Source organism: Coturnix japonica, chromosome 4 (genome assembly GCF_054131305.1).
Source record: "Coturnix japonica strain WE chromosome 4, WE-NBRP24, whole genome shotgun sequence".
Taxonomy (NCBI): domain Eukaryota; kingdom Metazoa; phylum Chordata; class Aves; order Galliformes; family Phasianidae; genus Coturnix; species Coturnix japonica.
In genome coordinates this window covers 48,338,019-48,353,535 of record NC_140666.1, presented here as the reverse complement: position 1 = coordinate 48,353,535, position 15,517 = coordinate 48,338,019, and the positions used below count along the sequence as shown (strand labels likewise).

Genomic DNA, 15,517 nt, shown 5'->3' with positions numbered 1-15,517 from the left:
TGCCTTGAGCCACCACTCAATGGTGAGTCATTCCTGCAGCAATGCCTGAGACCCAGCTAACCAGATGAAAACCTCATGGCTGCAGCAATGACTCTTCTCCCACATAGGCTACAGCCTGTGAACACTCTGCAGACCAACAGAAAGCATCATCTGGGTGGGTGCAACCTCTGAGCAGGTAAGATGCTGGAAGCCTGCTCCCAGTTTGGGCTTAGGCGCATATGGCACCCAGGTGGGGAGTAACCCACTTTCGGAAGCCTGAACACGATTTGGAAAAATAGAAGATATAAAGCAAAGATATCCTTTCCCTTCCATCTCCGTGCCTTTGTCTCTAAGTTTTCCTCTCCCTGCACTTTCAGTTTCATTTTGCATAGCAGGGGCCCATCTGGTGGCTTTTCTTCCATTAGCTTAAAACCCCAATCAGCTTTCACAGACTGCCCTTACAGAGCTGCCTCAGTCCACAAAGCAACCAGAAGAAAACACTGCACAGTTGCACTTTCTCCTAAACTGAAATACACCTTCCTTTCCAGTTAGCTGACATATTTATCAAACCTAAAAAGTCGCTAGGCCTTTCTCTAGGTACAGAGCATCTCACTTAGACAAGTAAATTTCTTTCAAGAAGTACTACTGGATAGTCAAATACATCAATGAGAGGATTCACAAATGGTCAAAACACATACACAAAAATCCATCACTCTCTGACAGCAGGAAGAGACGTTCTGGAGAAGATGAACCTGCATGACAAATGTTTTGCGGCTTTTCCTCCTTTGGACTGACCAGAAATTACAGCTTTCTCAGAGGAGATATCTCACTTGTGCTTTCCTGATGATATGCAGTTTTTAATAGGCATTTCATCAGGATTCAGCTCCTGACCAGGAACCCACATGGGAAAAGTCACCAACTTCAGACCAGCCAAGTGCTAAAGCACATTTACCCTTTCAAAACCTATTCTTTCATATACATTTCAGCACTACCACTGTATTACTTATAAATACGAATAAATAGCACATCTGTGTTATTTATAAATACAGGGTTTTTGTTTGTTTGTTGTGTTTTTTGTTTTGTTTTAATAAAGGAATCATATTCATCATTTGGTAAAGACAAACTCACGGAAAAAGAAATGAAACTTCCCAGCAATTCACTTAAATTAGGAGCCTGTATCATTCTATAACAGTCACAAAGATTGCCGAGGTACCTAACTGTCTTTTCCTTGTAGGTGACTGAGCATGGAAGATGTGTCTACAATGTGCAACAGCTGAAATGAAAAAGTATATGAGAGCCATCTCCAGTCCCACTAGCATTGGCAGGTAACTCCAAATGTCAGTGAGAAATCACAGTTAGGGTCATCATCATTGGAAACAATTTTCTTCCCCTCTCCTTGAAAAAAATCTTCTTTTCTTGCCTTTGCACTTCTCTTCAGGGAAGATGAAGCAAAACAAGCACCTGATAATAAATAATCTGTCTGGGTGGGGTGGAACAAAATCTCTATGCTCATTTCTTTCTTATTTGAGTGACCACATTGTGTGTGTAATATATGAGAAAGGAGCGAAGCGGTTCTGCTTCCTTGGCAAAGCTCTACTAAATGTCATAACATAATTCCAGCTTCTGTAGCAACTAGAGTCTCGCTCTGAAATCACAGTGCAGCAAGGCAAGGTTTGCTTTAGGTTTCAGGAATGTAATGAGCCACCCTATGATGTTTGGGAGGAGTTGTGTTCTTTGTTGTGAGTGCACTCAGTAATCCATTGGAAGAAAGATGTCCAGTTCCTTTTGAAAGGCAGTCAACGTTGTGACAGCAGAATCCAGACAGCTTCTCATCAGCACGTGATGCTCAGAATACAGTTCCATTGTGAAACAAGGTTGTTGTTCTCCTCCAGAGCAGAAAGGGGAAGGAAATAAAAACAAAAAAAGACAGAAAAGAGCAGAGCAGAATACTCTGAAATGGGGGCTCGAAATGACTGAAAATAGGTGAAAGAAGTCAGTCCTCCCCCTCAGCAAATCTGAAGCACAGGAGAACGTTGAGAAGGCTCGAGAAGGCTACAATTATTCTCCGCTGTTCTGACCCGCTCATCTAGCAACCTTTTCTAAAAACAGTAAGTCTTTCTTCAGAAGCAAATGGAGCCCATCAGTTCTGCAGGAGCTCCATTCATGCTCTCACTCTGTCATTCCCTTTATTTCATCCCCTCAGCGAGGCTGGGGCACTGCTAGACTGCGTGGAGTGGCCCTCCAAACAGAACTGCCTCTTGTTTACAGACACACTGGTAAGCATCTTGATGCCAGGGCTTCACAGCGCTGTCTCTCCCATGCAGACTTTGTAGGGAGATTTCAATTTCCTGCATCTAAAATAGAAGATATCATTTTAATCAGACAAATCTAAAACCACAGTAGTCTGAGCAGAACTCAATCAAATTGCTCAACTTATTGAAGCAGCCCCAGTGAAAGCCACTTTTAGTAAACTTGTACAGTGCCATACAAATGGCAGAACAGACAGCAGAAATATTGAGTGTCAGTGCCTTTAAGATCACACATACTCCCAATGCTCTTGTACAACTCTGCTCTCCTCCCAACCATAAATCAGATCAATGCAACGAGGTTACATATTTCCCATACCTCTTTCTTACATAGCAGTAGATGATTGCAAGTATCCCACTTGTGAGTATCCCTATGCCAATTCCCACAGCAATGTAGCGCTCATAAGAATTATGCGCATAGGAATTCAGTGTTAAATGTTCACACCTCTCTCCATTGTAACCTGCAAGGCACCTGAAAAATAAAGATACGCCATGTAAAAACTATTCAGAACTTCTACTCTCTATTTCAGAAATACATGCTAGTTTTAAGTAGTTTTAAACAATGTAGAATGAGTCTGAACTAGGAAGGGCTGAATGTAGTGCTTGGTCAGAGCCTCTTCCTCAAGACTACCAGTTGTCCCAGTCCATCTAGTTTAAAGCAAGCTCCAGTACTGCAGTCACAGCACCAAATGCCATCTAAACATACCCTCATAGCAGAGGGTGTGGACGAAGAGCTGTGTGCCCTGCTGATCCTCAGCTGCTGTGATCTCCAAAGTCGTTCAGTACTTTAGAGATACTCAAGCACATCACAGTTCTAATCGGCATGGAATACATGTGGAGTGTTGGAGCTTCAGCTGACATCTTCAAATATCTTGCCCCTTTCACAGTTCTGATGTGAGACACCATCGAGTCAGCACCTTTCCCTCCCCTTTTCTTGGTATCAGAATAGCACTCCAGACTTTGCCAAGCTTGAAGCCTCGAAAAACTTCACTGGCACATGTAAGTTTTGCTGTGCTGAAAATTAGTCACTTTGAAACACTAACTTGTGGCAGACAAAGAAACAATGCCACTGTTGGCAATTCTCTAAGAAGGGTACTTAAACTCAATGCTCTTTACTTGCATATGGGTTTCCTCAGTTCACTGTGGAAAGCACAGAGCCCGTTGATGCAGTAACTGTGGTGTTCCTCCAGACAGGTCTGCATGAGCTTCAGGAGCCTTGGTTGCTCTGCATACTCTGCTGTGAACACAGAAAAGGTACAAAAATGAAAGTATTTGAAAGTATTTTCACAACTCAAGATGAACAGACATCTCCCGCAGAAACCAGACTTAATGTATGTTTGCTATGATGTGTCTTTCAAGAAGGTTTTCATAATGTTCATCAGAACAAACTTCTGCAATTTGGCTTTGTAGGAAGAACAAGTTGTTAATAAATTACTTCCTAACCAGGGGCATGTATAACAACGATTATGGAAGATACACCGTGGCTAACACCAGCATTATCCAAAATGCAGCCTATCAGAAAAAAATATCCTAAAACATCAGGGGTTAAGGATACAATGGCAGCATGGAACTATTCTCAGTATGTTTCCCTGCTAGAATTCATTTTTTTTCTTCCAATCCCAAGACAAATCATTGCATTCCTATCCATCAGTGCTGCAGCTACAACTGAGTGATGAATGGTTCTCCATGGTCCTGTGTTAGCAGAATGTCCAGTTATGGTTTTAAGTAATCAGTACTCCCCACATGGTCTTTCTGTCTGAGAGGAAGTCAGGGCAACAACTGCTCAGTGTTTAAACTTGAGTGTCTTAGTATTCCAAGGGACTGTCCTAGAGATGACTGATAGCGATTTCCTAACTTAGCATATGCCAACACCAGGTTTCAGTGATGACCACAAGCAAAATAACACCATGCAGGAAGGTGACAAGGTCTGCTCAGTGATGAAGCAATGGGGCAGCAGCAGAAACCCTCCTTCTGACTAAGCGCTGAATCAAGCTTCGGAGATGGTACACTGAAGAACATACTGTCATATATGTATGCCTCCAGCCCTTCTGCGGTCAACTTGAGATGTCAAGACAGATTTTTCAGGAGCAATACGACCAATTCCCCCATTTCCTGAACAAACTCCAGTCTGAGTCATTCTTTAGTGATGATCCAACTGTTCACTCAGCTTGGTGACTTTTTGTCCTTTGTGCAGCTGCATCCCAAACATGGCAAGTGACGGTCAACAGCTGCTCTACGCTATGACATGCTGAGGCACTTTACAACTTCAGCCATGAAGTTGGTTGGGATATCGAAGAGGTTTGATGCTACTACTGCTAATCCAATTGAACATCACTGCTTTGAAAATAGTGTCGTCTAAAATCTCTCATCTGTTTGGCAGGGGAGCACTGCAGACATACTCTAGAGACACCAGCCAAGACACTGGGCTCACTGAGCAAGAGCACAATCAGGAGAGGACCAGGTCTTGGAGGAAGAGATCTAAGGAAGACGAGGTTGATCTCATGAAAGAGATTCATGATGCTACTCAGTCCACAGGACAGTATTGTGTGCCCCCGGTGGCGCAAGTGGTAGGAATGCCACGTTGCAACACCGGAGGCTCTGGATTTGAATCCCCTGTGGCGCAAGTGGTAGAAGTGCTGCTCTGCTACACAGAGGCTCGAATCCCGGGGGGTTGGACTCGATGATCTCTAAGGTGCCTTCCAACCCGCACGAGACTATGATACTATGATACTATGATGGTGATGAGTATGATGCTTGTTGCTGGAAAAGTACGAGACAAAACACATGGCAAGAACATCTGCAAGGAGCAGCACGCTGAGGAGATCCAGGATGCAGGAGAACTGCAAAGGCTGATTTTCACGATGTTGCAAGTGAGAGATTCAAGGAACAACCCATTCACACTCATTCATGGCTCTCTGTGAGCTTCCAGCACAACAGGGCCAAACCACACAGTATGAAGCAGTTCAATCTGACCCTCAAGTAAAACCCTTCACTGCCCAGCCCTGCTGCTCAACGTGTTGCTCTTCTGCCAGGCTCTGGGAAGGCATCTACTGCATAGTCACAGTCACACACTGCCCTTAGGTCTCTGCCACAAAGAAAAAATACGGAAAAGGTGTAAATACAAGCATCAGACGTGTGGGATGAGCAGCTGCCTCTGCTCAGACCTCAGCTCAATATCTCTCGTGGTTTACACCATTTCTGCCAGGAGATGGCAGCCTCCCATCCACTTGTCACTGAGGCAAGCTGCCTTCCTGTGAGCAGGAAAACCTCTTTCTCTTGCATACAGTTGTGGTTAAGATTGTCGCTAGAAACAAAGGTAAGCCCAGAACAGAAGCCTGCCTAAAAAGTGCTTATTGCACAGGCCACAGTCTCCATCATTGTCAGTAGCAAGAGCTTTGTCTACAGTTGGTTGCAAGACCTGATCTTATGTGTACACAAACAAATCTTGTGTTAATTATTCTGACACTGCAAAAGTACAAATGATGACCTTCAAAAGAATGATGAGTCTCAAAACCAAAGATTTTCTAACCCATCCCAGAGCATGATGCTAACTCCTATCACGTTACCCACCTCGATACTAAGCAAGCTGTTGAACAAACACATGTGCCTTTCAAGTCCCGTGAGGAAAGACAGACAAGCATGCTGTGTAAGCACCTGACAGCTGCCTGCAATTGAGTCACTCAAAAAGATCCACCTGGCAAGATATGACACGAAGTTAAAACCTGCAGGTACCTGAAAGCTGAGGCACGTCAACACAGACCAAGTGGCAACAAGAAGAGCAAGCCACCAAGGCCATGGCAGCTTAGCCTTCAGTATGGTACTTAGAGAAGAATGAGAGCATCAGATGGGGAGGGAAAAAGTCAGCTCCAGGGTCAGAAACTCCCCTATAGTTCATAGGCCGCAAAGGGCTACAAAGACCTCCCTTCAGCTGAAGCTGTGCCTGAAATTCCCTATTCCTGCTTAGCCAGCTCCCAGCCAAGCATCCTCTTCACCATCATTTTCCCAAGCGACTGATCCACCTTGCACCTCTGTTTGGTTTTGGGCCCCTCACTACAAGAAAGACATCAAGGCCCTGGAGTGCATCCAGAAAAGGTGTGCAGTGCCTGGAGCACAAGTCTTCTGGGGAGTGGATAAGGGAACTGAGATTGTTCTGTCTGAGAAGAGGAGGCTCAGGGAATCCCTTATGACTTTCTACAAATGCCATAAGGAGGTTGTACTGAGGTGGGGATTGGCTTCTCCTGCTGTATAACTAGCAATAGGATGAGAGGGAACAGCCTCAAGCTGCACCATGGGAGATTCAGGTTGGATGTTAAGAAAAATTTATTCTCCACAAGAGTGATGAAGTGCTGGAATAAGCTGCACATGGAGGTGGTTGAGGTGCTGTCCCTGGGAGTGTTCAAGGAAAGCATAGACGCTGTACTGAGTTTAGTGGGAACTACTGGTGATAGCTGGATGGTTGGATTGGATGGTCTTAGAGGTCCTTACCAACCTTGGTGATTCTATGACTCTTTGACCATGGAGCCTTGCGTTTCCTAGCCCCAGCTCAGCTACATAGGCCCACCTGAGGTATAAAACAAGGAAACAGGACATGATCTTGTAGGAGGGATGCAAATGGACTTGTTCTTCCTTGAGCAGAAATGAACCTCCCACAGAAAACTCCCAGTTCCTCCAGATCATCCTACCCATTCAATTTCTCTGGTAATTCTTTAGGCATTTCTTTCTCATCTTCTTGCCAGAAATACCATTTTCTGGTTTTTCAAGGGCTGTAGATAAGGTCCACCTACACATACCTTTAACTACCTGTGCAAACTTATGCTTGATAGCTTATACATTTGCATTATTACTTCCAAGGGAAACATTCTCTAACTAGAAGCATGGGTATATAGTTAATTTGCACAAATGTAACTAGCGTAAATATACATGGAACAACTGCAGTCATGGTTGTGCTCCTGTAAACAAAAATCTCTTATTTGTTAAAATCTGACCCATAATTCCTGCTTTCTAGAAATACTACTGGGTACTTCTGAAGTAACAACACATATTGCTAGTTCCTTAAATTCCTGTGTGCTCTGGAAGAACCATATCACAGACAAAACCAGCATGCAAGTGTCGTACTGCCAAGTCAAACTACTGTTGTCAAAAATCAACAGCACCTCGACTTCTGTAAGTCTGTATATATATATATGTATGTATGAGCATGTGCACATCCATTACGCAAAATTATAGTGTAACATTTATAGCATACATATGAACGCACATGTATCTGTAAAACTGTACCACTGTGAGAAACTAGATACAAGAGAACAAAGCACAGCAGCTTGACTTGTCATGAGAAAAATAAAAAGCATGTGGATCTGCTAAGAAAGCTTGCAAGACAGATGACCTAAAATTAGCACAAGATGATTCGTGTGCAATATGCTCTTTTAAAAGTACAAAGACATTAATAAGTATCACAGTTCAAATCCTTTCCTCCTTTACTGACCTGCCAAAACCTCAGGTCCAGATTGCACAGCTCTCCCAAAGCAATGACATCATTAGCACCTGAAGTCACATCAAGAATGCAGCTGGCAGGATAAACACAGCGCTCTGGGCTCAGAGGTTGGCAAGTAAATAGCTTGAGTTCACATTTCAGTCAGAATAGAAAGAGAAAAGAGAGCTTACACTCTGAGAAGGGCTGCAGAAGCTGTGATAGCCAAGAGCAAAACTGCAACAAAGAAAAACTCCTGAGTAACAGCAATGAACGTGTCATCACTTTATGTTGGTTTGCTGCATTCCCACTTGAGTGCATAAAGATTCAGACTGAAGGCAGATGGAAACTGGGCATTATTGAAAACAAAAATGACCATCAAAAGTGCAGGCAATCTGTCACAAACAGCCTCAAAACATCTCCTTTTACTCAGTGATTAATAAACAGAACAAAGCACAAATACCTTCAGTGTTGTTTTTCGTCCAGCTATTCCACAGTTCTGTGCTGAGGGATGAAGCAGTGAGAGCCGCCTCCTCACTCAGTGCCCCCATTGCTGTGTAATGCAAACAGATGCTGACTGAAACAGAAAACTCAGCATGGCTATTCAAGGTTCATTTCATCCAGATAACATTCACTCACTTCATGCACTTCTGATGCAATGCAGAAATGCACAGTTTAGGAAGTACTTGCCCCAAACCTTCTTTTGTTACAGAGCAACTATTATGATTGTAGGGAAAACAGACGCTTGTAGAATCCCCAAACACGCATCCATTCTATTCTCCATTCTATTATCTATGTAACTTATGGCAAAGATACCTGCAATTTAGTACCAGAAAACACTACACCTACGTACCAAAGAAATACCAAAAAAATTTCTTTTAGCGGGGTCTTGGTTCCATTCTATCCTTTAAAACCTTGCCCAGTTTCAAAAGAACTGAAACGAATCTGCTTCACATTGCCATGGTTCCCACCCCTACAGCTTATTTCAGAAAGACTAAACTTCTCCTCAGGAAAGCCCAGTGTACCATGACATGGAAAAGCCCCTCCAAACCCACCTTTCAGCAAAATGTAGATGAGCATTCCAAAAGCCATGGCAAGCAGCTGCTTTAGCACCTTTGCAACTCTCCTCTGCCGCTGCTCGTTGGATCCACTTATCCGTGCTGCCGTGTTTTCTCTTGCACTTATATGCCACGAAGCGTCATTTGCTGCTCTCACCAATCAGAAAAAGGTGCATCTGGCAGCAAGCTCAGCCCTTGGGGCAACCACACATTTATTTAGGAAACTGCTATTATCTAGCACTGGGATCGGGTTTTCTCTTGAAACCCCAGTTTCCTATTACCCGTGGGCATTGTTGTGTATGCAGAGATGTAGTTTTAGAGAGACCTGGCATCTGCCAGAGCAGATCGATGATATATGGCAAAACCAGAAGGTAGCAAAACAAACTAACGAGATCTATTGTGAAAAATGAGATCTTTGGTCCCTTGGTGATAAAGTCTTATGCTACTTCCAGGGGGGCGGTCAGCATGCAGTGTGCTGCTCCAGATGCCAGGAGCCAGGGTCCAGATCCTGCTGTGCTCTGGTTCCTCCTGCACTTCAACTCCTCCTCATTCAGAAAAGGAATGGTGAGAACAGCCGTGCTGAGATTGGGAAGTGATCAGACAGAGATAACGGTGATATCCCCTATCTGTGGCTGCCAGCAAAAGGCCTTTGATCACAGCTGGAGCTGTGCAGACACACAGTGAGAGTGATCATGCTTTTTACCTTAAGTATCTGTAGGTCTTTATTACCTGATATACACATTTCTTAACGCCACTCTCCATAGCCCTAAATGCTGTCAATTCCTTTGTCGCAGGCAGCTCAGATCAAGCAGGACTGGTCCCCCTGCAGTGTTGTTATGTAGCACTGGGGCAGATCACCAGGAAGGCCCAGCTCAGTAATGGAAAAACAGATCAACAGCCCCCAAACTCTTCACTCTCACCCCAAAAGAGCTGCTATCTTCATTCACCCCAAGTTTCAGTTTCCCCACAGTGAGCTTCAGAAAATAAAAAACTTTTCACAACTTAATCTTTTCTTCAGCCAAAACCTAATGACAGATGCTCTAGCAACTCCGGTCAGCCTGAGTTCTCCCTCTGCACCAAGCTCTTGGTGATGTATGGGATTCAGTGTAACCACTTCATAAGCTCGGGGAAAAACACAAGCTGGTTATGCACACTTTAATTATGTGTTCTGCTGCTAATGGGCTGTGTTCCAGGAGGCTTTTCCCTTCCTTCAGTATCCTGAATGGCTGCATGCCTGCACATTGATTGAGTGTAGCTTGAGCACTCCCCACTTGCCAGGGGAGTTTGTGCTACCTGCAGAACCTTTGCTATCAGTCCCAAGCAGGGAGCTTCCATTCAGTATACTTTTACACAATAGGAGTTTAATCCAGCGTGAATGTGAGTAGTGGCTCTGTCATTGGGCAATGCAGTGGGTGTGGCAAGAAGAGGGCAGTAGATGAGGCTGTGGCTGTCCCCACCTTTCCTGGTCCTGGCACACGAACACACTTTGGAAGTAAGAGTCATAACCTTTCTGCAGGTTGCAATGGAGAACAGATGCATCTGGCAGCTCTGAAAACAACATGCCAGTGAGCGAAACCTTGGTCCTGCTGGCTTTATGTCATACTAACTCACTCGTGGGAGGTGAAAAGAGAAAAAGCTGAGGATGCACCATAAGCTGCTGGGAGGATATGACAGAGGCAGACTCATTCCAATGACATAAGCAAAGTGCCTCGAGTTGTTTTTCTGTCAAAAATGCAGACTTGATTTTTAGCTAAAGCAAAGTAAACAAACACGGGTTTGGAAAAGCAATGCAAATAGGTGAAATAAAGGCAACGAATGAACAAGCAAAAGGTTGCTGTTCTTCCACTTTAGATAGAAAGGATCCAATCAAAAAATCCAACCCAAACTGTATCAAAGTATCTCATAGAAAGGTTAGCAGAATGGGCAAATTTTATTCCATCTGAGTCAGTGATGGGTTGAATGATCTGAGCATTATCTCCACATGCAGGTAGATACCTCTAACATTCTCATAACACTTTGTTTCATACAGATATGTGGGTGTCTGCACTACTGGCTCCACACACTTAGTAATGGATCTGTCAAGCTCTTCTGCAAAAAATGCGTTTATGCAATACTCTTATAAAGAGCACCAGCAGAAACAAGCAGCACAGAAGCAATGCTCCATCTGTTTCTTTTTATTTAGTCATTGTTTTTGGTACGCACTTTAGCCACGCCATTTTGTTTTCTTCCTTTTTCAAGTAGTCTTGAACCTACTGGCAAACATTAAAGGCTCTTGATTAAAATAAACTTATCCCAACCAAGATAAAAATACAGAGATAGCAGCCCAAAGTGACTCCCACTTACTTTAGTAGGAACCAGGGTAGACTCTTCAAGTCAGTATTTGCATATTAAAAGTGGTATCCAAGCAGTAACACACTTCTGACTCTTACATTGCATGAGACTATTCTGCATCCATCTTTGGAACTCAAAATTTAGGGTACAGAAACACACTGATAATCATTTCTCTCCCGTTTATTTTTATGATTTCTATTTCCTTTTACAGCAAGCATCTTATTATCTCACATAGCCCTCTCAAAGAAGGAAAATATTGTCAACAAATACTCACAGGGCTCAGCCTTATACAAGGAATTAAGAACCCTTCATGCTGCTTCAGAAGACAAGAGAATAAACAAATGGCTTATATTCCAATACAAGTATTTCTGACATGGGTAAACTTTTGATTTCCTCTTCCCCTCCATCTTATACAAAAAATACATACGGAGCAGCTTTAATGACATTCTATCCAACTGAAGTCCAATCCAACCACATCACCCACTTGTAACCTTTTTGTGGCATTATGCAGGAAAACATTTTCAACCAAATTCAGACATGGAAAGAAAACAATTCTGGCCTCACAACTGTGAGTACTTCACGTGCACCTCTTGCATACATTTCAGAGGTAAGAGTTTTGCCAATACTGAAGTATACAGGACAGCTTTAAATGTGTACTAAGCATTTGTATTCAGCACCAGCACTATCTGGCAGCTGAAACAAATTCCATCCTTTTGTTCCTTTCAAACTCCAGATGACTGCTATCTAAATGTTTTCCAGCTTCAAACTACACCTGGAACATTCTATGTTTTCAACAGATATTCACCATGTTCAAACCTAGTTTTGATAGAGACTGAGCATAGCTAATGGTTAAATAATCTCAGCAATAGCATCCCATCTCAAAATATACATAAGCATATTCAGTCTTTGGAATTCAAGTTTAGTTCTTCACTTCCACGCACACAGTTGACCAACAACACGGTACCAACAAAACCTGCACCATTCAGTTCAGTGTTGCTCACAGTAAGTCAGCAGGAAGTAACATAAAGTATCGTAATGTTTTGTAAACCATCAAGTTCAATATAGTTTACATGAAAAAATAAATACAATGTAGAAATAAATATCTTTCTAGTAAAAAATAAAGGTTTTGTATAACAATAAATAGAACTTGCATTCTTCTTCTGAGACAGCCTGCTTCCTCTAGTAAATGAGCTTCTTAGCAACTGTCAGCGTGTTCTTCAGAAGCATTGCGACTGTCATAGGTCCCACTCCTCCTGGCACTGGAGTGATGAAGCCAGCCTTCTTCTTCACTTCTAAGAGAAAAGAGAGAAAGTGGACACGGTGGTGATGTGCTGACAGTTGGATTAGATTATTTTAGTAACCTTTTCCAATCTTAATGATTCTATGATTCTGTGATAGGATACAGTCAGGACCAGGGTTGAAAGGTAGTGCTTTTCTCATGAACATCATAACCCAGGCACCAGATCTGGGGTATGGTTTCCCCATGAGCTTAAAGCAGTCTGCCTGCAGAAGGCTGCCTTCTCCCCATAGGAGCACACACCTTCACCCAACCTGCAGTCAGTCATCTAAACTGCACATTTCAGAGGAGTTGCAAGAAGAGCAGGAGTCCATCAAAAAGCTGAGCATTAGCACAGTGAGGTTGCCTCTTCAGCCTTCTTCCCCCACTGCAACCTGAAGCTTCTAATGAAGACGCTCTACCATCAGAAAAGGGAACTTCAGAAGACCACAGCAGGAGAAAGTACAACTTCCTGGTTGGTTTGTTTTCTGTTTCTCAAGATGGGCAAGGGACAAAACAGAGTTGAGTTTATGGAAAAACAAATTCGCATTACAACAGCAGCCATAAATGTTCTGCTCCTTCAGAGAAGGTGTGGTTTTATTGTTGTTGTTTAACAAACAAACAAATAAGAACAAAATAAACCAAACCACAAAACAGCCTTACTATGGTGCCTACACCAAACTTGGACTGGTCTTACTGAAGTGCCAAAGAAACAACTCTGACAACTTTTTATTATTAATTAGCTGCAACTACCCATGCTATGAGGCCGTCCAAAGTTAGCACGTACCTTGTATGCTTATGCTAAGAGATAGGTAGACCTTTTCTCTTATTTTTTAAAGCATTTAGGTAACAGCTGTCAAGTTACTTCTTTGTATGACAAACTACTACCACAGAACAATACAACCTGAGTTGATATTCGTATCTACTCTGTAAAATGTAATCAACTGAAATTTTAAGTTACTTCTGCATGAGCTATATGCATCTGGATGGGAATTGGTTGCATGACAAACTGTAACAAGCAGCCATTTACTAATAGTGGTTAGCACAAGTGACATATTACTGATTGCTGTAAAGATTTTCACCCTGTTGCCAACAAGTGTCTGAAATAAGGAGGGGAAAGTAACTGCCAGCATGTCATATAGACGCACTCTAAGGTGAGTGTTACTATTTGAAAAACAGCTGAGAAGAGATGTTAATTACACTGGGGCGGGCTTTACTTACTCTGCTCTCTGTACCACCAGATATACTATTAAAATACCTGGAAACCTTAACAAATTGCAACTTGCATTGCTTTGTGTTGTTCATGCAAGTTGTAAGAAATAAATTAAGGTCTCATATGACAGTTATTCTTAATATTCTCGCTTTTATTAGTTACTCTGAACTCCCTGCTCTTTGAGATTGGTGTTTATGGTTAGTAGTTACTGCAAATCCCTAACTCAATGTCATAATTATTGAAATGCACCCACATCTGAAGTGAACACCATCATAATTGCTGTACAAATTGTTTCATCTATTTAAAATTGAAATAAGTCTATTTCCATGGCAATGTTACATGCTTCTCTTTGTGGTGTTATTGGAATACTCTTATCTTAGTTACAAAGTGCTGCAGCTCACAGCTGCACCTAAGGAAAGCCTTCCAATGCACAACATCATTGCCTCTCATGTTAGGTGCTGTACTGAGGAGCACAGGCACAGTGTGCTGCTCTTACAGGTTGTGGAGGACTTTCTCTCCACATACTCTATCATTATGGAAATCGCTGTGGCCTCAGTGTGGCAGAAACCATAGTTTATATCTGTTTGCATACAACCACCTGGATACCTTATTCACAAAAGCTGATCCAGCTATATACAAAGGCTGCTCCAAAAGTAATGCCTCCTGTTTTATTGTGTTGGCCCACAACATGAGAGGTGGATGTTAGTTGTATGGCAGCAGAGGTTGAACCTTCCCACGACTACTACACATGCGGGTTCTTATTCATCAGTAAACAAAATGCATAGCTAACAGTGGTAACTATGTGTTATTGCACTCCTTGTACCTGCTATGGCTTCCATGGAAACAAACAGGAGGCATTACTTTTGGAGCAGCCTACGTAAATGAGTGACAGGCATCTATGTTTAGGATCTACCATCTGATACATCTCCACCTAGAAGAGTAAACATAGATCAGACGAATGCATTTCTGTAAGAGGAACATTAGTGAGTGAAGGGGTAAACATAACCTCATAAATGTGAACGGATTTTCCTTCTCTTGTGAAGTGTAGAAAGCCAAAGCAGTCCTAAGGCAGCACTTCGGTGTGACCCACCTCATGTCAGCAAATCAGGTGCCGCAACTTTGCTTCCTTCAGGAGCTCTTGTTTCTGCTTCCCAGCAACGGTAAAGCTCTAACCTAGCTTCTGGAGACCAGCAATTTGTAAAATGTTGGTACACAAATGAGGTGCCTATGGGGAAGGAGCTGCTATTTTGCAGCTTCTTTAGAATCTTCAAATCTTCCTTTGATTCTTCAGAAGAAATGAAATGTAGATTATTTCCTTGATGAACAGGCTCAGCTGCTTTGGAAGCAGCCCTTCATTCCTCTGTTCCTTTAAAGCAGGAACATCAGACACGGAATAGGGTTCATCATACAAACCCAGGGCAAGTCTCAACCTGAAGGTGGTTCTGAGTCTGGTGCATCTGCATTGAGTGATGCAGAATAATTCCTGCCTAAGCATTGTTTGCACATGGCTTTATTAGTCCCTGTACAGCTTCTCCAGGATCACCGTATTCATGCGGCACCACACAAGTGTGAATCACGTGCTCAGCAATTGTAGCAGATATCCCATGATCTGCTTGGGATTTTTCTCACTGTGCACTGTGGGACAGCAACCTGAAAACAATGATCCCATTTCTCAAAATCCCTTCTGTTTGATATTATCCCTCTAATGCTCCCCAGAAGAAAATTAAGCAGCACAGCTATTTCAGATGCAGCTAATTAGCACAGACAAGTGGGTGGGATATTGCAATAGCCTTGGGATAATGAGCAGTGGCAGCAGAAATTAAAGATCCCAGTGAACGTTTTCTTAGACCCCCACATGACATGTGGCCTCCTTTGTGAGAAAGGACC

The 15,517-nt window shown here is 42.8% G+C and overlaps 1 protein-coding gene across 5 annotated transcripts in view; it reads right to left on the bottom strand.

The window, feature by feature from the left end:
* Positions 1 to 210: 210 nt before the first annotated feature.
* LOC107313487 (methylenetetrahydrofolate dehydrogenase (NADP+ dependent) 2 like) overlaps positions 211 to 15,517 on the bottom strand; it is a 34,754-nt gene continuing 19,447 nt past the window's right edge. For 3 of the 5 annotated variants that reach the window (XM_085545135.1, XM_015861800.3, XM_015861801.3), the window contains one exon: positions 11,306 to 12,433. In XM_085545135.1, coding sequence (XP_085401261.1) covers positions 12,321 to 12,433 — 113 coding nt within the window. In that variant the 3' untranslated portion in view covers positions 11,306 to 12,320. Of the gene's footprint in view, positions 2,334 to 2,604; positions 2,758 to 3,401; positions 3,523 to 8,215; positions 8,306 to 8,807; positions 8,947 to 11,305; positions 12,434 to 15,517 lie in introns of those variants that run through there. The other 2 variants (XM_032444561.2, XM_085545136.1) reach the window with 2 other exon arrangements.